The 22,240-nt window shown below is 34.6% G+C and overlaps 1 protein-coding gene across 2 annotated transcripts in view; it reads right to left on the reverse strand.

Annotated features, from left to right (window-relative positions):
• The window catches only part of FNIP1 (folliculin interacting protein 1), a 156,880-nt gene that overhangs the window by 61,422 nt on the left and 73,218 nt on the right, over window positions 1–22,240 (reverse strand). The window contains exons 3-8 of one of the 2 annotated variants that reach the window (XM_059174499.1): window positions 17,543–17,677; window positions 14,012–14,112; window positions 13,512–13,586; window positions 8,162–8,253; window positions 2,248–2,331; window positions 1,003–1,074 (exon numbers count right to left, since the gene is read on the reverse strand). In XM_059174499.1, the coding sequence (XP_059030482.1) occupies window positions 1,003–1,074; window positions 2,248–2,331; window positions 8,162–8,253; window positions 13,512–13,586; window positions 14,012–14,112; window positions 17,543–17,677 (559 nt within the window). The remainder of the gene's footprint in view (window positions 1–1,002; window positions 1,075–2,247; window positions 2,332–8,161; window positions 8,254–13,511; window positions 13,587–14,011; window positions 14,113–17,542; window positions 17,678–22,240) is intronic. The other variant, XM_059174500.1, reaches the window with a different exon arrangement.

Raw genomic sequence — 22,240 nt, forward strand, 5'->3', positions numbered from 1 at the left:
AACCTGGGGATGCTTCAGTGAAAAATCAAATGCTAAACTAAATTTGGAAAAAAACTATGTATTACCAGAGTCCGGTATTAAAAATAACCCTACTGGAAAAAGAAGAAAATACACAATTAATTTAAAAGGTGTATGTGAAGTTATGGCTTGAAAAAGCCTTACAGATCAATCTGATGAGGGAACAGAAGGCTGGGTGAGGACAAAGCAAAAGCTGACACTCTGCAACCTTCCCCTACCCCCACTCCTGCATGGGACATATATGACATTCTTTAGGAATCTCCCAACTACCTTAATGTTAATACCTTGCTAAGAAGGGAAAAAGGACCTTAGCAATGGCAAAGCCTCAAGTATTATCCCTCTATAAAGCATTACTGGCACCCTGTCCCTAGCCCAGGCTAAGTCAGTTTTCCTTTCCCTAAACCTCTCTGCACAGGTCTATCAGAACACATGATACAATGGAGGACAATTTTCCTAACTGTTCTCTCTGTAAACTCTGTGCTTCTTAAAGGTAGAATGCAAGGTTTACCTTTTTTTTTTTTTTTCTTTTAATCTCTTCCATGTTTCAATAAAGATTTGTTAGTCTGTATTTCAGGAGCCCATACTTGAAAGCTATATATATATAGCATTGATCCAAAATGCCTAAGCTTTTCTGGGCAAAAGATACTCTGACAACTTAAAACTCCAGTTAAGAGTAAGCAGCTATAACCAAATGTGTCTTTTCTACTATTTAAGCCATCTCTTGAGCAATACTTTTTCTTATATTGTCTAAGTCTAAGCCAATGTCCACTGATCTAGGCCATATTCCACCAGGCATATGTAACAGTAAACATGAAAATTTTAATTTTAAAATACTTCTCTCTGTCATTACAATTCTCTTACAAGGCTAATATCAATACTAACAAACTGTACATGAAATTGGATGGTAAAGGAAAAAATAAAAATCATTGTTGGATAACAGTGATCTCATAAGAAAACTAGATTAACACATGAACTTGGCATTACCAGAACGTGCTATGCCACTGTCTCTGTCCTCATTCAGCTCTCTTCCAGGCATGTCCATTGGGTTGCTGTGAACTGTGAATTAAGACAAAATTGTCAGAGCATATAATGCTATCCAGGGTAGTGTTGCTGCTTTTATGTAGCAAATGAAATCATGCTCATCTCATTGCATTCCTTTATTTTTTTTTTCAATAGCATGGCACAAACCCAACACCAAGAGCTATCACTCAGTTGAACAAGCTTTGAGATCTAGGTGAAGACTGACATATAATATGAAAATATGATATATTATCTAAAGAAGCAAGGGATGTTAAAAGGAAAATACTCACAATAGGCTACTAAATGACCAAAAAGCATGCTTTTGAACTTAATAAGAATGATTCCTGGAGGTAAATAATGGGTATGTGGTGGTTCACTTTACTATTCTGCCAATATTAATGTATGTTTAAAAATTCCTCAAAATAGAAATTTTAAGAAGACCATTTGAATGGTATGATCCAAATTAAATTATGGTGTTTTTTTCAGAAAGGTTAATTCTAGCTGACACAATGGCTAATATATATTTTTTTGCCCATTTCTCATATTTTTCAAATTTTCTGTAATAAATATGTATTATTCCTATCTCATATTTGCAAGGAAAGTGAATATTAATTAAAACAAGAAGTTAGATACAACTCCCTGGACACAAGGCATAAAAACACTCTACAATCATCAATTTAATGATATAAACAAATACACTCACATATGCCTTTTACAGGTTGATATAATGGTGCTTGTTCATCTAAATCTTAGCTCCAAGAGAAATCGTTCTTATGGAATAACAGATCAGAAATTTTAAAATAGTGACTGAGAACATTTTCTGCAATTGGTGAACTATGAGTACACAAAAGCTACTCAGCCATGGAAACAAGAGCATGTCACATGAGAAATTCTAACTGGTATTGTTAAGAAATAATGTTCATACTAAAATTTGGTTAGGATTCTAAAGTTAAAATCATTATTTTATAATGAGATATGAAATAAACAAATTACATGAAAATGTCAATTCTACTGATAACTGAAATTTCTGGAAAGTTTTAAGAACATACTCAGTAGAAAGGAAATTAAGTTCTTACACTTGATAAACAATGTTTTCTTAACCACACCCTCTTCAAATGCATTTATCTACTCTCTTGTTTCCACAGCTTAACTACAGATTCTAGCCACTGGAGCACACCAGCTAGTCTACCCACACAGCACATGGCAAACCTGCAAAGAAAGAGGCGCTCCTGATCAGGCGGAGCGGACCCTGCTCAGAGAATGCCCGCCTGGGGCTGCAGAACTGTGAAAGACCTACATGGCGAAAACGTAAAATACATATGAAAGAGGGCTGTCAGAGAAGCCACAAAGCGTCTGGAATAAAGGGTGAGCTTAGGCAGCACAAATGCAGACCCACAGATATGGATGGAAGCTTTTAAATTAAGTAAGAATAATTCAAGCTGGCTTCCCCTCCTTGAAATAGGACTGTTTCTCTCTGGTCATAGCTTATGTCAAACAACACTCATGCCTACTTACTAATAAACCTGTATATAATAATAAAAATAACCTTCTACTACACAACGTAAAAGTTATTTTAAATGTTCAATCCTTTCTAACCTAAAACAATGATTTTAAAGATTCAAAAAAGCACAGTGTTATTATCTAAATAATTTGACATTTGCCAAATAGATTTATCTTTTAAAAAGTCAGGGGTTTTTTGTTTTTTTTTTTTGTTTTTTTTTTTTGAGATTTTATTTATTTATTTGAGAGCCTGTGTGCAAGAGAGCACGACAGAGAGAGAGAGAAGAGAGAAAGCATTAACTGGGTTTAGGGGGAGCAGAGGAAGAGGGAGAGAGAAAAGCAGACTCCCCACTAAGCAGGGAGCCCACAGTAGGGGTCAATCCCAGGACTCTGAGACTATGACCTTAACTGAAGGCAGACACTTAACCGACTGAATCACCCAGGTGCCCCAAAAAGTCAGTTTTTAAATTACAGCATTCTCCTGCCCCTGCAGTAAAGAGAAAACCACCTAAGTGCTTGGCTGAGAAAAGAGAACACAACATATAACAAAAAGCAGAAAAAGGATCTACTGACAAATATGTATGAGACTTCTTTTTTCTAACCTGGTGAAGTTACAAAACAACTAACTTTGTAAGAAACCAAAGTTCCTAAACTAATGGTCAGCCACAAAGAAAGCAGGAACACCAACACAACTCCATCAACTCCCAGCTATCCAGGAAACATGGCTGCCACACACTGGATCAAATAACAGAATCTGAAGACCCAAAAGGGCAACATTAGAACCTGGAAGCAAGCAGTTGGGCTGCCTGCTATGCTTAATCAAGACAGCCTAAAGAGCCACCTAGGAGGTTACTTACCTAGGATAGAATAGGGGGGGGATTCAGTTTTAACAAGTGACAAGTATATTTTTCAAATTGCTGATGGATATTTTTCTATAACAAGAACTTCTAAAATTATAGTGCATTTGCAGCAATCCTTCCATGTTTTAACTGTTCAGCTCTTTCTTCAATTCTCTCTAGCTACTTCAAAACTTATCTACTCTCTTTAAACTCCTTCTCTACATACCTCCTTCCTTACTTTCAGGATATGACTGTCTCCCACATATGCACGTGTGTATGCAAACAGAATTCACCAGAAGGAACTCTCCTGTTTCTTTCCACCTTGTCTTCAAACTTAATCAAATTCTGCCCCACCTGCCCCTTCTTGCTAGAGCTAGGAACCCACTTCTCCCTCCCTTTCAAAGCCAATTCTATGTCAGCTAGGACCTTCAAAAAATCTCACTTTACTACTTCTATCTTTAACTTTAACCTCCTTATAGCCTCCTATTCCCCAACATTTAAACATAGTCAAAACCAGTGGCGCCTAGGTGGCTCAGTCAATTTAAGCCTCTGACTCCTGATTTCAGCTCAGGTCATGATTTCAGGGTTGGCAGATCTAGCCCTGTGTCAGGCTCCACACTGAGCATGGAGCCTCTCAAGGTGTCTCTCTCCCTGCCCCTCCTCTCTTCTCAAAAAAATAAAGCAAAAAAAAAAAAAAAATTATTAAACAAAGCAGTCAAAACTATTCTCTCCATATATCTAATACTATATAATTCAGTAGTTCTTAAAATGTGGTCTGAAGACTTCTTTAGGGGTCTGTATAAAACTGTATTTTCTTAATACACTTCAACCAAAACAACATATTACAAGAAAATGAATACAGAAGCAGATATGAGGATTAAGTTGTATCCTATTAAGCCAGAAATGAAGGAGTCTTGCAAAAATCTAAACAATGCCACTCTCCTCATTTAGTTTTTTTCATGGAAAATAGTCATTTCATGTTATTTATATTAACATGTAAAAAGTTGTGTTTTTTTAATAAATTGTTTTTAAATTTTATTTTAATTTTTAAAACATCATCAAAAAAGGTAACCCACATAAACCAAAAGCTCTCTGTGTTCCTCAGTAATTTCTAAGTGTATAAAGGGATCCTGAGACCAAAAAGAATCACCACTTAAATCTCGGGGAAAAAAATGACCTCTGAGTCTCTCCTCAACTCTGGCTTCTATTCTATTCTCCCCACTGAAACTGTTCACGTAGGCCACCAAAAGCCTTCCCATTGACTAATGCAGTTCATACTCTTATGTTACCTTATTATATATTTGATGCTGACTAAATTACACTTTGAATTTTTCCCCACAGGTCAGTGATTACAAAGTAGGTTTCTTTTCTTAATCCTCTTTATGTGCTTCTTTTAACTTATTCTTTCTTTAAGCCAACATTCCCCAGGATTTTAGCCTCAAGACTTCCTTCTCATTCTTTAACATTTCCTAGGTCACCTCATTCATTCTTACACTTTTATTTATCATTTACAAGCTAATGTTTCACAAATCCACGGGAGATACAGCTGTCTAATAAAGAACTATGTTCTCCCTTCTATTTTATCAAGTAGTTTCTGGGAAGCTACCCAGCTAGGGATCTTATTTCTCAAATCTTATATATAGGTGAAGCCATGTGATTAATTACCACTAATGGAACCTGAACAAAATTGATATATGTCACGTTCAGGCTGAGGTTGGTTATGAAACAGATGTGCCACACTCAATTCCTTTCCACTGGCTTTCCACTCAGCTTCCAGCTGAGCACAACCTTGGAAACTACATGATGAAGAAGGCAGAACTCCCAGAAAGAGAAAAACTGTTAATCAATGAGGAACACTCTTTTGAATTTCACATGACTGGAAACAAAAACCAAAACCCCCCCAAAAAAACTTCACTGCTTTTAAATTATTTTATGTTCACTAATCTTTATGTTATAGCACCTGCCGCTACACCTACTAAAGAACTATAATGGATATTTTTACTCGAATAACCAACCAATACTTCTATTCCAACATACATAAACCTAAAATTACCAATTCCTAATTTCTTCTGTTCCTTCCAATAAATGGCATCAATATCCAAGCAATTATACAACCATACAGCAAAGTGCCACACTTGAGTTCTCCTTTCTCCTCCCTTCTTCCTCTATTTACCAAGTCCTGTCCACTCTCTATCCCATAAGGAACCACTCAACAAGGCTCTGTCCTCACTGACAGTCTTACTCTAGGTCTCCATTATCTGACACTTGGGATTATCCGAAGGACCACCTAATATAAATCTTTTCCTCAATCCCATCAGTTCACTTAAATCCTTTCCCACTGCAATTAGAATACTCTTTTGAAGATATAAAGCTAATCTGATCATGTTTCTTTAGTCTGACAACTCCTCTGTGGTCACCTTCAGAACGCACCACAAAGATCTCTAGCTAAAAGGAGTATAACTGACTACCCCCAAGATGATGCGTTCTGACATCTACTGTGATGTCTGTGCAAGGCCACATACCCTATAGGTTACTGTTAGCCAGTAACTCATCACAGCAGAAACAGTAAGGCAGGCACATTTTGGAACACATATGACAACAAACTTTGACTTAAAGACTTGTCAGTGGCCTTACCAAAACTTCCATGCATTGCATGGCAGGATAGGACACTTCCATTCAATCTTCTATTTCTCTCTTCATTTGGAGTCAATCTTGGATCACAATATGATGGTTTTCTTGACCTTTACCAGATCCCTGCCTCATTTCTTCTCACAGTCATTTCTCCTAATATTAACCTTGCATGTTTAATCATGCCGTGGCACGTGTTAAAAAACAGGCAGAGGACCAAAACTAACATACCCTCACTACTACCCAACTGCTTAACACTTAAGTTCAAATCCTCACTACAGCCCAAAGTGCCTTTTATCATCAACCTCCTATTCACTTTTTTTTAAATTTCTTTTATTTATTCCTATTCTTTGCTCCATCAACACTACTTTATTCATATTCTTTCCCCATGCTATCATCTCTTGCTCCTCCTGCATCTTCCTAGAATGTTTCTGTCCGCAAAAAAAGGGCTAATCCTTCAAGGTTAGGCTTCATATCTTCAAGAAAGTCTCGGACTCTCCAGGACTGAATTAGGTACTCTTCCTCATTTCTATCACATGCTCTTTAACATGTCCAAGAATTAATTGCACTCTACTATAGTTGTTGTATTTCTTGTGTGATTCGCACTAACTATAAATCTGTTGAGGCAGGGAGTGTGTCTGGTTCACCACTGTACCCTCAGGGCCTAGCAGAGTGCTTAAGCATAGAACAGGTGCTCAATAAGTATTTGCTAATTAACTGGAAATGTAAAAAAAAAAAATAAGAAATGGTACTCAGATATCCTTGATTCACAATTACAAACGTGCAAGTAAAAGACACTCATTATTTAAAGTCTGTACTTTGTTAAATGAATTTCCTATCCTGTATTAAAACACAGAAGATGAGTATACCTAGCATCCATAAGGTAATTTACTGTATTAAGTAACAGTGGATTTGAATTCTTAAAATAGGTTTTAATTAACCTCTTGAGCTTTGAAAAGTGACAAATTATAAAGAAAAAAGATGCAGCTCTCTTGTCACATTTTTACTTTATTAAAACCAATGAAAACTGATCATTTGAGTTATGAAAAAGCAGTACTCCTCTATTTTTCTAAAAAATGTGCAAAGTTTCTTTTTTTAAAAGACTTATCTATTTTGAGAGAGAAAAAGAGCATGCAAACAGGAGGAGGGGCAGAAAGAGAGAGAAAATCTCAAGCAGATTCACCGAGCACAGACCCCAACATGGGGCTTGACCTCACAACCCTGAGATCCTGACCTGAACCAAAATCAAGAGTTGGATGCTTAACCACCCAGGCTCCCCAAAATATGCAAGCTTTCTAAAGTACATGCCTGACACTGTAACTAGCCCATACTATTTGCTGTATAAATGGTTGCTCATTTGAATTAACATGAATTATAAAAAATAATAGATTACAATATGGTTCAAGTCGGAAGAAAAACTCTTTCCTATTTATATATGTAACTAATATTTTTTTAAATCAATTTGAAATAAAAATTCTCACTAAATACAGAAATATTTATCCTTGTCTAATTGCTGTCCACGTTCTGGCATGTTAGTTATTCGCGTACCAGGAATATGGCCAGCATCAATTTAGTTGAGCTTTGTAGGGTAAAACAAATGACTAGAAATTTTAGGAACAGTTTGTCACTTCAGAATGTTGAACTTAAATAATAACAGTCAACTATCCAAATCACTAAAGAAGCTGTTATTTTAATAAATCTTTAAGGGAACATAAAATTTGAATATCTGCTCATCTATGTGAATTCAGGTCACAAAAATGAGCACCATTTCAAAATTACTTTTACGGTTTGGGAAGACAGAGTGGAGAATAATACCAGTATTCTTCAGCTAAAATATTCAAAAAAGCTGGTAAGGACTTCTTATATGACTGACAGTGCCTTTCAAAGATGCATCAAAGTTAAAAACAAAAAACAAACCAGATATATCTTCAGCAGTTCTTTTTCAGGTACAAAAAAAGTATTGTTCAAATATACAAAAATTATGTTTTTCAAATAATACAAATGTTATATATACTGCCAATTTAAATTCCTTTTCCACTTCCAGTATGTCAAACTCTGCGATCTTATTAAAAGGTCTACATTATTAAAAACGAACTGCAAATCCTTGTTTTACTGTTAACCTATTTAAAACTTGTAAAACCAAAGGAACCATTTACCTATATTTCCAAGCAGTCCATTAATAACTGTGTTATTATCAGCCTTTAATGTACTGTTGTCCTGATTGATGAATTCAAGACTGTCCTGTAGCCTAAAGGGAAAAAGAAACAATAAATTGCAAATTCATTTTATGTTCTTTATAGCAATTCTTTGCATATCCCAATGAAATTTTAAGTATAAAACTGTTTTGGTTTTTTTTTTTTTTTTAAGTTTTAAGTATTCTTACTAGTTTACAGCACTAAATCAGGGGTTGGCAAACTACACCTTAAGAGCTAAATCCACCCTGCTGCCTGTGCTGCCTGTTCTTATAAATAAAGTTTTACTGGAACATAGCCATGCTATGTATACAGCCATGTATGTACTGTGTATGGCTGCTTTAATGCTATAATGGTAGAGCTGAGAAACCAGACATACTGAGAGCCCACAAAGCCAAAATTATTCACTACTTAGAACTTTACAGAAAAAGGTTACTGACCCCAATTTAAATTGTAAAGCTTTCCCTTGTATTTTGGACCTGAAATTATTTCCTAAACTTCTGGCAGAAATAAAAAAAAGACAAACAAGAACAAAAATCAAGGTATCATTAGTTCACACATTATAAATTAACTGTATCATTTCTGCTAGTAAATCTTTCAAAGTAACAAAAATAAAACTACTTTATGCTTTTAGTACAAAGTATCCTTCCTAGGGATTTTTAAAACCACCAATAAAAAATTAGAAAAGATGAAGAAACTGAGAGGATCAGAGCTAGAACCAGTGATTCCAATGTAGGATCTCTAATTTCTACTTTAGTATTAAATTCCTGAAAATTAGCACTTATAACATCACTATTTTTTAAGCATCCATAATACTGCAAAAAAATCTCTTTTCCTTTCCTTTCTTCCTAAAAGAAAAGTTAATAAAGAGCTGTATTAGAACCTTAGCAAATGAAACCCCTGAAAGGTCTTTTTGGAGCATTTTCAATTAATGGAACCTTTTGAGAATTTTTCAAGGTTTGAGTAGCTTCCCTGCTACCTTTCGACTTTGGGTAACCCCACAGATTCTGGCTAGCCAGTGTTCTGACCTGGACCCTGCAGGGCATCAATGGAATCCACTAACATCTCACTCTAGCCCTAGTCCTTCATTTACCGAGTTCTGGCATGTAGCCCATGACTCTAGTATCAGGCCTGCCTTTATTTCAGCCTCACTTTTCTAATCTTAGCATTAACACCCTGTGGTAATCTTGTGCCCCACCATGGGTGACCTGTGCCTCTCCTGATTGCAGAGTTAATTCTACAATCTGAAAACTGAAAAGCACAATATACAGATGCTAACTCGGCATGTGACTACAAAATGGTAAATTCATATCTCATCCTAACATGGGAATGTTGTCAACATTTTACTTCCAGACAGCTTCCAGAAGCAAATTAGAGAAAGAGAAAGCACATTTCCTATTCTTCCACTAAACTCAAGTGAGACGTAATCTGAATTCCATAGAGAGAACAGCTTATTGAATAAAAAAAAATAATATCCAACATTATGCTGCCTACAAGAGATTTAGTTCAGCTTTGAGGATATATATAAGCTCAATTTGAAGGAATAGAAAAAGATAATCCATGTAAATGGAAATAAAAAAAGAACAGAGATAGCTATACTTATATCAGAAAAAAAAACGAACTTCAAGCCAAAAACAGGAACGAGAAACTTTAAAAATAGTCATATAATAAGAAGAGCAATTCATCATGAAGACATAGCAAGTAACAATCACAAATACAGATGCACTCAACATCAGAGACACCTAAATATATTAAGCAAATACTAGCATTTATAGACAACAATACAATAGCTATTAAAAGACTTTAACATTCTTCTTTCAACAATTAATATATCATCCAGACAGAAAGTCGTCAGCAAGGAAATGTTGGACTTGAACCATATCTTAAGCCAAATGGAGCTAAGAGATATATACATATACAGATATATCCAAGAATAGCAGAATACCATTCTTCTCAAGTGGACATGGAATATTTTCTAATACTGATCACATGATATGTCACAAAACAGGTTTTAGCAAATTTAAGAAGGCTGAAATGAAACCACATATCTTTTCTGACCAGAATGGTATAATACTAAAAATCAGTAACAAAAGGAAAGCTGGGCAGTTCACAAATATGTAGAGATTAAACAACATGCTTCTGAACAACCAATGAGTCAAAGAAGAAATCAAAGGGCAAATCAAGAAATACCTTGAAACAAATAAAAATGGAAGCACAGCTTATCAAAACCTGTGAGATATTACAAAAGCAGTTCAAAGAGGGAAGTGAGAGCAATAAATGTTTACAGTAAGAAGCCCAAAAGATCTCAAATAAATGATCTTGAATTATACCTCAAAAACTGAGAAAAAAATAAAGTCCACAATTAGTTAGGAAGGAAATAAAGGCCAACAGAATGAAATAGAAAAAGGTAAAATAACATTGAAGATTGATTAAACTAAGAGCTGGTTTTCTGAAGAGACAAAATCATCAAACCTTTAGCTAATCCAGGAAAAAAGAAGACTCGAATAAATGAAATTAAAAATGAGATACTACATCTGATACCATACAAATAAAAAGGATCATGAGACTGCTATAGTTATACAACAAAATGAATAACCTATAAAAAATGGATAAATTCCTAGAAACATACAACACACCAAGAATGAATCATGAAGAAATAAAAAATGTGAACAGACCAATAATGAGTAAGGAAAATGAATCATTCATCAAAAATCTTCCAACACAAGAAAAGCCAAGGAGACCAGATGATTTCCTTGGTAAATTCTACCAAACGTATAAAGTAGAATTAATGCCGATTCTACTCAAACTGTTCAAAAAATTAAAGAAGGAACACTCCCAAACTCATCTTACAAGGCCAGTGTTACCCTGACACCAAGGCCATTTAAGAACATTCTAAGAAAATAAAATTACAGATCACTTCTCTTGACTATTATAAATGCAAAAATTCTCCACAAAATATTAGCAAACCAAATTCAACAGGACATTAAAAGGATCATTCAATGTGATCAAGTAGGATTTATCATTGGGCTGCAAGGATGCTTCAGAATACACAAAACGATAAGTGAGAATTACCACTTTAAAAGAATGGAAGATAAAAATCATATGAGTAGGTCAACAAATGCAGAAAAAGCATATGACCAGGGCACCTGGCTGGCTCAGTCAGTTAAGTGTCTGCCTCTGGCTCGGGTCATGATCCCAGGGTCCTAGGACAGAGCCCAGCATCGGGTTCCCTGCTCTGTGGGGAACCTGCTTCTCCCTCTCCTCCCAGCTCATGCTGTCACTATCTCTGTCTCTCTCAAATAAATAAATAAATAAATAAATAAATAACTTAAACAAGGAAAGAAGGAGGAGCGAAGGGGGAGAAAGAAAGCAAGCATATGACAAAATACGTCTTTCATTGAAAAAAAAACTCAAAAAAGTAGGTTGGAAGAACAAATATTGTTAAAATGTCCATATTACCCAAAGTCATCTATAGATTCAATGCAAGTCTTATCAAAATTCCAATGGGATTTTTCATAGAAATAATAAAACAATCCTAAAATTTGTATGGTGCTACAAAAGACCCTGAATAGCAAAGCAATCCTGAGAAAAACTATACTGCAAAGCTAACACAATCAAAACATTGTAGTACTAGCATAAAAACAAACACGCAAAACAATGGAACAGAATTTAACAGCTCAGAAAAAAACCCTGGATATTCAGTCAACTAATATTTGATAAGGGACCCAAGAACATTTAACTGGGAAAGGATAGTGCCTTCAATAAATGATGATGGGAAAACTGGATAACCACTCACAAAAATTAACTCAAAATTGATTAAAGTTATAAACAAAAGACCCCAACACTGCAAATCCCCTACAAGAAACCATAGGGCAAAAGCTGCTTGCCATTGGTCATAGCAGCAATTTCCTAGATATGACACAAACAGCACAAGCAACAAAAGCAAAAATAAATAAATCACACTAAATAAATAAATAATTAAATAATTAGATCGCATTAAAAAGCCTCTACATAGCAAATAAACAACTGACAAAATGAAAAGGCAATCTATGGAATGGTAAAAAATATTTGCAAATCCTTCACCAGATGAAGGGTTACTATCCAAAATACATAAATAATTCATACAAATTAAGAGCAAAAAACAACCTGACTAAAAAATTAATACCTCCTCTAAATATTCAAAAGAACTGAACAATTTTCCAAAGAAGACGTGCAAATGGTTAAGAGGTACATGAAAGAAATGCTCGACATCACTAATCATCAGCGAAATGCAAACCAAACCATAACAAGGTATCACCCCACACCTTTTTTAATTGTGAACAACAAAAAGACAAGAGATTATCAAGTGGTGGACAGGGTATCCAGAAAAGGGAACCCTGTGCACTGTTGGTGAGAATAAAACTGACGCAGCCACTGAGAAAGGAGTGTGAAGGATCTTCAAAAAATTAAAAATAGAACTACCATGTGATCCCAAAATCTCACTTTTGGATATATATCCAAAGGAACTCAAATGAGGATCTCAGAGAGATGTCTGTATTCAGATGTTCACTGTGGTATTAGTGACAACTGTCAATAAATGGAGAGAAACTAAGAGTCTACCAACAGATGAATGGATAAAATGCCATACAGACACACGTGCGCGCGCGCACACACACACACGCAGGAATATTATCTGACTTTGTGAAAAGGGAATCCTGCCATTTGTGACAATCTGAATGAACCTTAAGGGCATTATGCTAAGTGAAATAAGTCAGACAGAGAGACAAACACTATATAGTATCACTTACATGTGTAATATTAAAAAACTGAACAAAGAGAAAAAGAAAGCAGGGTGGTGGTTACCACGGGTTGAGAGTGGGGGAAATGGGGAGATAACAGACAAAGGGTACAAACATCAGTTACAGGATTAATAAGTTCTGAGATCTAATGTATAACATGCTGACTATAGCTAATAATATAGTTATTTTATACACTTGAAAGTTGCTCAAAGAGTAAATCTTAATGGTTCTCACTGCAAAAAAGAAATGGTAGTTTTGACAGAATGGTGGCGTTAGTTAGCTAATGCTATGATGGTAATCATTCTGCAATATAAAAATGTATCAAATAAATGTGTTGTACACATTAAATTTACACAATGTTAGATGTCAATTATATCTCAATAAAGATAGAGAAAAAGTCTGGCCTCCATAAATTTCCAAACTTAAAGGATGAAAGAAAATCTCAATTTAAACTTCAACCTTGGGTAGTCTGTTAGTTTTCACACTTTGCACATCCTAAATAATTCATTTCTCCCAGCATTCATAATCACACTTACGTATTGAGACTTCCACAGATACTGCTGCCAGTCCGTGCAGTAAAAACTTTGCTGAGCATAAGCTGTGGAGGGGAACTATGAAGAAAAGGAAAGGGACAGAGAGAGATCAAAACTAAAACATAAAAACCTCCTCAATTTATTACAAATAAAAATGTACCTGGGCATCTGGGTGGCTTAGTTGGTTAAAGTGTCAGACTATTGATTTTGGCTCAGGTCATGGTTTCAGGGTTGTGAGATTAAGCCCATGTCAGGCTGCACACTGGGCATGGAGACTGCTTAAGATTCTCTCTCCCCCACACCCTTTTCCACTCCCCCTTCCCAAAAAACGTACAAATCACAAAAATTTCACTGCATGGTTACAACAGTCATGAAGTAGCATGAAACCCATAAAACACCATAAATCTGACAAGCTCCATCTGTGTGAAGACTACAGGAAATTCTCTCATCTTCAAAAATTACATGTTCTAAAATGGATTATGAAAAATCAGAAAAGCCCTCACCGGATCTGATGAATTTTTAAGGTCGACCCTTTATAGCTCATTGCTACTGAGCCAAACATCATCTCTCCAAGCATATTGGCATCAGAAGAGCACCGAGAACCCTAAAAAAAATAACCAGAACATTAATAAAACTGCAAAATTTAAAGCTTATTTCAAATATTGAATTTTACTGAAAATTCCTCTGCTGCAGTTATTCTACATAACTCTACATATTTTTTAAAAAGTGACTCTACATTTTATACATTGTTCTATAGCTTAATTTTCTTTATTTCACAATATGTTACAGATCTAACAAAGTTGTTATACAAATACTCCTATTAAATACATAGTATTCTACTGTATGAAAATACCACAGCTGCTCTTACTGATAGGCATTCAGGTTATTTCCTGGTTTTTGCTATTGTAATAATGCTTAATGCTTAAATAAACACTGTTAACTGCATCTTGTGCATATGCAATGTTTCTCCAGGACAGAAAATAAGAAATAGAATTCATTGAACACAAAGAACAGTTTTTACCGTTCCTACTGTGCAAAAGAGGTATCTATAAACAGGGTAACGTATATCTATTTTGTAGTTTTTAAAAGAACTTATTTAAAATATTAGAATGTCTTATTCTCAAAGAAGTCAAATTAAAAGTTACTCCTTTCCATTTTTCTTCAAATGTCTTTGTCATCACAGGAGTCAGAAAAAAAGGTAACATTGAACTCATCTATTTGGTTACTAATTAGATACTGTGGCAAACATCACTAACTACCCAAATAATAGCTTATTCTTAATTTTTTGAAGTCTAATTTGTTTCAGGGCAGCAATGTGCCCAACCAAAAATTTAAAAAAAAAAAATTTTTTTTTTTAATGCATTTCACAGTCTTCCTTGTAGACAATCGAGAGTTGGCTTCTACATCCAAAAGGTTAAAATTATTGGTTGGAGTAGCACCTTTCAGAACTTACACATTTATAAGGCCTGGTCAATGATATAAATGGAAGTCACTGGAGATGGAGATGCCATATTAGGATCACAAGGCAACAATTACACATGAACTCCGGCTAAGATAAGGATGCCTTGGTTTTTAAAGCCATCTTGAAACCCATGTATCATACCTAGACAGCCTTTCAGACTTCTTGTCATATGAACAAAATAATCCCTAGGTATAATCCAATTCCTAATTTACACAGTTATGTAATAAAACAAGTGATAAGGAAGAGGACCTAAATAACTATTACATAGTTAGTTGAGTATTATTTATAAATTTCACTAAGCCGTTCCACATAAAAAATAAAAAATTGGTAGGATTTTTTTTTTAATATTTAAAAGACTCTTCTGATAACAAAGTGTTGAAGACCCCCATTTTACATGTGAAGGACAGGGAACACATCTGCATACTATTTTTATGTGACTCCTTTGTTTACTTAATGCCTATCTGGGTTTTTTAAAAAAAAATCTATGTATTTATTTGCATTTGCTAGCTTTCTTAAAAAAATCTTCCAATAGCAATCTATCTCATTCTATATAACTTTTGTATTAGTTTTTATATATATTCATTTACATATTATTCTTTCTCTCTTAGGTACTATAGTCTTAATTTTGTTTTAATAAAGACACAAAGCTAATGTTTAAGAAAAAAACACTTCTGATATACCTAGTTACTAAAATAACTCATCTAGGGATCTGATTGAGAAAATATTTTTATTTCAGGGACGCCTGGGTGGCTCAGTTGGTTGGATGACTGCCTTAGGCTCAGGTCATGATCCCAGAGTCCCGGGATCGAGTCCCGCATCGGGCTCCCAGCTCCATAGGGAGTCTGCTTCTCCCTCTGACCTCCTCGCTCATGCTCTCTCTCACTGTCTCTCTCAAATAAATAAATAAAATCTTAAAAAAAAAAAAAAATCTTTATAAAAAAAAAAATATTTTTATTTCAAAACACGAATGTTTGGGTACTAAGAACAACATTTTGGAAAGAGAGCTGAATAATTCTTCTAATGATCAAGTGCAAAGGTTTTTGGTTTTTTTTAAAGATCAATGCCAATCTTCAAAACTATTATGAATTCAACTATCAAAGCATTTATAGATTTTACTAATAAAACCAGAAAAGAGTCCTCAAAAAGCAAATATAGTAAAAATAAATTTGTCTTCAAATTGTACTAGACCAGAGTTTTCCAGTAAAGGTTCTCCTTACCTGCTCTAATACATATCAAATAGTTATCATGAATGTCATGTTATGTATTTTTATGTTACACAATCTATAATAAAGTTTGTAATTTAAAAAGTACTGTTAGCTTTCATTTTTTTTTTTTTTAAATAAGGCCCTTACTTAAAAGGTCAATTTTTTAAAGTACCAATTGCTGGAAACTATTAATCTGTAATAATCTGTGTAGATCAAAGATAATGTCCTGGTTACCCGAAATCACATTTTATCAAGTGTTGTGAACTATATGCTACGATAATTCAATATCTCTTGCTAAAAAAGCAGATTTCCAGGACCATACTGAGCCTATATAAGAATATCTAGGCACAAAGCCTGGGAATCTGAACTTTAAAAAGTAAATCTCTATGGATCTTGATGCAACATGAGGGTGCAATCACTCAATGCTTCAGCACTTCTACAATCTGAATCCATGTGCTAATATTCATTTTTAACTGCATTACAGTAGGAAGAAATGCAAATTTACACAACTCAATCAGCAAACATTCAACCTGGTAAAAAGTATGATGATGTCACATAGCATAACACTATTAGGAATTTACTAATTTGTCATGCTTAAGCTGGAGGAGAAACAGGGGAAGACAGGGCCAACTATATAGTACTTCCTAGTACCTGGATTCTAAATACCTCAGAGCTCTTTCACATACACTGTACACATGACCGGAAAGAAGGGTCACTTCCCATCCAAACACAATTACCTAACTACAAATAATTTAAAGACCCAAAATTCCATGTTGATATTGCTAAATATGAAATACTTGTGATACATTCATGTAAGCTTGGATGACACAAATAAACTCACACAGATGACATGACTTCATATGAAACCAAACACTTAAAGTTATATGTAAAATATAACAAGTTTATACAGAAGTTCCCACTAGGTACTAATTTGTTTAACTTTGTATTTTAAAACAGATTATTTCTGAAAAACATAAATGTCCATTTTTGCATGTATATACTTCCAATCATACTTTAATTTCATACTACAGCCAAACTGTATATATAGGCTGTATAATATAGGCTATATTTGCATTCATATTTCAATAATTTAAAAGTATCTAAAATAAATTATTCTGATAACCAAAAAATCTGAATTGGGAAATAAAAGGGAGAAATTACCCCTACTATCTATGCACATCATTTTCTGAACTTCTCCTAAGATTTATCAAAATGCAAAAACTTATTTAATTATCTGTCTCCCCAGAAGAGTAAGGACTAGTTCCTGGTATACCCCTGATCCCTAGGATGGTGCATAACACATTGAAGGTGCTCAAAAGTATTTGAAAATGAGTGAATGAATAAATAAATGATATCAATGACCTTACTTGGTACTTAGGACACTGGTCTTTTACATCAGAAGATGAAGTCACAGAACTATCCAGTGAGGAAGAACTGTCTCCTCCAGGTTTCAGTTGGCAGCATTTCCCAAAGACTTTTACTTGAGCATCACTACAGAGTTTCTGAAATAGAGATATTATGCCCATTCGTATTATAAAAGACTTTTCATCATATGCAAGTTTAACTATAATATAAAAACCTTTGAAAAAACCAAGTATGAAATAATTCAAAATAATATAACCTTGGTATAATGATCTGCATTTTACTGCATTTTCTCCAGTACTGTTTTCTGTTCTTGTAGAGTCTGTATTATGCTTTTCTCACCAAGATTATCAAATCATGGAGTTTTTCTATATTATTATGGTCTACAACAATGTTCATTACTAGTGATGTAATGTATTACACCAGTTTTTGAATAACTGGATCTCAAACCTCCTTTTACACCTTTTGTGTGAATTATATCAATTTTCTCCCATATAAGAAATTAAAACTGAGAAAATTTAAAATACTAATTCACTTAAATATAACAATACACATTACAGGTTAATATTATGTAACATATTTATATGAAAAAAACCCTTTTTTCATTAAGTGACATTAACATAGTTTTTAAAAGATTTTATTCATTTATTTGAGAGAGAGAGTGTGTGTGCAAATGAGAGCAGCAGATGGACAGGGAGAAACAGACTCCCCACCGAGTAAGGGATCCCGATATGAGGCTCAATCCCAGGACCTGGAGATGACCTGAGCTGAAGGCAGACACTTAACCAAATGAGCCACCCAGATGCCCTATAATTAACATATTTTTATGAGCAAAAGGCTTCTATAGAGAGATGTAGGGATAGGAGGAGAAATGCAAATGGAGCTTTTATATTTTACTAAATGTGTGTGTCTCTACATATATGAACATATGTTTATTATTCTGAAATGAGAATGCATTCATGTAGTGAAGTTTTTTTTTTTTTTTTAAGATTTTATTTATTTATTTGACAGAGAGAGATCACAAGTAGGCAGAGAGGCAGGCAGAGAGAGAGGAGGAAGCAGGCTCCCTGCTGAGCAGAGAGCCCGATGCGGGACTCGATCCCAGGACCCTGAGATCATGACCTGAGCCGAAGGCAGCGGCTCAACCCACTGAGCCATCCAGGCGCCCTGTAGCAAAGTTTTTAATAACAGCTGAGTTTAGAACCAGAAGGCTATACAGTGGTGTAGTGTAGTATGAAAGAACCAAGTATTTCTATTTTTCTCTATGGTCTTGCTTTCCTCCTAATTTCCCAACAGGTTCTAGAGCTTTCACTGCTCACAAGTACCAAAGTTGTAATCCACCAAGGACTTTAATACTCCTAAAAGTATTTGTCACAGTTACCAGTATGTCACTCTTCCATGTAAAAGACTTCAGGTAGGTTTTCAGAAGAAGTAATCTGACTGAAATCACCATTTATGAAGACCAATTATTTTACCAGTTGCCAACATCACCAAAGGCATTGTAAAAGAAAACACATGTTAATTTCAAAACCATCTCTAACCAAAAATGTAAAGAGCATGATCAATTAAAACTAAAAAGAATAAGGACTTTAAAACTAAATAGACATGAATTTAAATCCTGCTCCTTGGCAAGTTACTTGACCTCTCTGAGCTTATCTATTTAATGGAGAGAAAACCCACCTAATCAGTAGAGTATTTGTGACACATAAGAGAGAGGGGTGTGTGTGTATGTATCTCATTATGTACTTATATACAAATATATTAAGTGCCCTATACAGCATCTAGAACTAGCATATACAAGACCCACCTATATGATGCCTATAAGAGACTCAATTCGGGGCGCCTGGGTGGCTCAGTAGGTTAAAGCCTCTGCCTTTGGCTCATATCACAATCCCAGGGTCCTGGGATCAAGCCCTACATCGGGCTCTCTACTCAGCAGGGAACCTGCTTCCCCCTCTCTCTCTCTGCCTGCCTCTCTGCCTACTTGTGATCTCTGTCAAATAAATAAACAAAATCTTAAAAAAAAAAAAAAAAAAAAAGAGAGAGACTCATTTCAGACCTAGAGTCATGCAGAGTGAAAGTGATGGAATGGAAAAGCATTTCCCACGCAAATTAAAGTGTAAAGAAACCTGGTTTAACAATACTTACATCAGACAAAATAGATGTAAAACATTAAAACAAAGACTGTAACAAGAAACAAAGATATTATATAATTAATAAAGAGGATAATCCAGGGGCGCCTGAGTGGCTCAGTTAGTTAAGCGGCTGCCTTTGGCTCCGGTCATGATCCCAGAGTCCTAGGATTGAGCCCCGCATCGTGCTCCCAGCACGGCGGAGAGCCTGCTTCCCCCTCTCCCTCTACCTGCCTCTCCTCCTACTTGTGCTCGCTCAAATAAATAAATAAAAATCTTTTAAAAAAAATTTTAAAAAGAGGACAACCCAACAAAATGATATAATAATTATAATTATGCATGCACCCATTATGGGAGTACCCAAGTACATAACAGCTAATAACAGGCATAATTGAAAGTAATGGATAGTAATACAGTAACAGTAGAGGACTCCCCAATTATATCAATGGACAGATCAAACAGACAGAAAATCAGCAAGGAAACAGGGCTTTGAATGACACAGTACCCCAGAGAAATTTAAAATAGATATTTAGAACATCCATTCTAAAATAGCAGAAAACACATTTTTCTCCACTAAAAATGAAATGAACATTCTCCAGAATAGATCATATATTAGGCTACAAAACAAGGATCAACAAATTTAAAAAGATCAAAGTCATACCATGCATTTTTTCTGACCACAATGCTATGAAACTAGAAATCAACCACAAGAAAAAAATCTGGAAAAAAACACAAATACATGGAGGTTAAATAACATACTACTAAACAGTGAATGGGTCAACTGAGAAATTAAAGAGAAAATGAAAAAATACATGGAGACAAATGAAAATGAAAACACAATTGTCTAAACCTTTGGGATGCAGCAGAAGATGTTCTAAGAGGGAGATTTATAAAAATACAGGCCTACCTCAAGAAGGAAAAAAAAAAAGTCAAAAAACAATCAGACTTCACACCTAAAGGAGCTAGAAAAAGAACAAACAAAACCCAAAATAAGTAGGAGAAAGGAAATAACAAAGATTAGAGAAGAAATAAAGTAGAAACTAAAAAAACAATAGAACACATCAGTGAGACCAGGAGCTGCTTCCTTGAAAAGATCAACAAATTGATAAATCAAAAAACTTGTACACCTTAGCCAGACTCATAAAAAGAGAGAGAGAGAGAGAGAGAGAGAGAGAACTCAAAATCATTAAGGAAAAAGAATAACAAATAACAAACCAACATGACAGAAATATACACCATTGTAAGAGATTATGAAAAATTATATACCAAAAAACTAGACAACCTAGAAGAAATGGAAAAATCCCTAGATATATGTAACTCCCAGAACTAAATAAGAAATAAAAAATTTGAACAAACTGATACCAGCAGCAAAATTGAATCAGTAATCAAAAACCCCCTAAAAAACAGAAGTCCAGGATCAGATGGCTTCACAGGAGAATTCCACCAAATATTTAAAGAAGAGGTAATACCTATTTTTCTCAAACTATTATTGCAAAACACTGAAGAGGAAGGAAAATTTCCAAATTCATTCTATGAGGTCAGCATCACCCTGATACCAAAACCAGATAAAGACAGCACTAAAAAAGAGAAATAAATACTGACCAATATCCCTGATGAACACAGATGCAAAAATTCTCAATAAAATACTAGCAAACCAAACTAAAAACATTAAAAAGATCATTCACCACAATCAACTGGGATTTATTCTTGGGTTGCAAAGGTGGTTCAATATTTGCAGCAAATCAATCAACATGACATAGCACATTAGCAAGAGAAATGATAAAAACCTTATGACTATTTCAGTAGATTCAGAAAAAGCATCTGATAAAGTATAACATCCATTCATGATAAAAACCCTCAAAAAAGTATGTTTAATGGAAACACATCCCAAAATAACAAAAGCCATATATGAAAACCCACAACTAATATCACACTTCATGATGAAAAACTGAGAGATTTTTCCCTAAGATCAGGAAAAAGACAGAGATGCCCACTCTCACTTTCATTCAACATAGTACTGGAAGTCCTAGCCACAGCAATTAGACAACAAAGAGAAAGGAATGGCATCCACGTAGGAAAGAAAGAAATAAAAATTTCACTAACTAAGGTGAGATGATACTATATATAAAAAACCCTAAAGAGTCCACCAAAAAACTACTAAAACAGTAAATAACTTCAGTAAAGTTGTGGGATACAAAATCAATATACAGAAATCAGTTGCATTTCTATAAGCTTATAATGAAGCAGCCAAAAGAGAAATTAAGAAATAATCCCATTTAAAACTGCACCATAAAGAATAAAATACCTAGGAATAAACTTTGCCAAGAAGGTCAAAGACATGTTCTCTAAATGGAAAGATAATTCCATGCTCATCGATTGTTAAGAAAAAATACTGTTAAAATACCCATACCACCCAAAGCAATCTGCAGAGTTAACACAAACCCTATCAAAATACCAACAGCGTTTTTCACAGAACTAAAACAAAGATCCTAAAATTTGTATGGAACAAACAAAGACCCCAAATATCCAAAGCAATCTTGAAAAAGATAAACAAAACTGAAGGTATCACAA

The sequence above is a fragment of the Mustela lutreola genome, chromosome 5, assembly GCF_030435805.1.
Source record: "Mustela lutreola isolate mMusLut2 chromosome 5, mMusLut2.pri, whole genome shotgun sequence".
NCBI classification, from domain to species: domain Eukaryota; kingdom Metazoa; phylum Chordata; class Mammalia; order Carnivora; family Mustelidae; genus Mustela; species Mustela lutreola.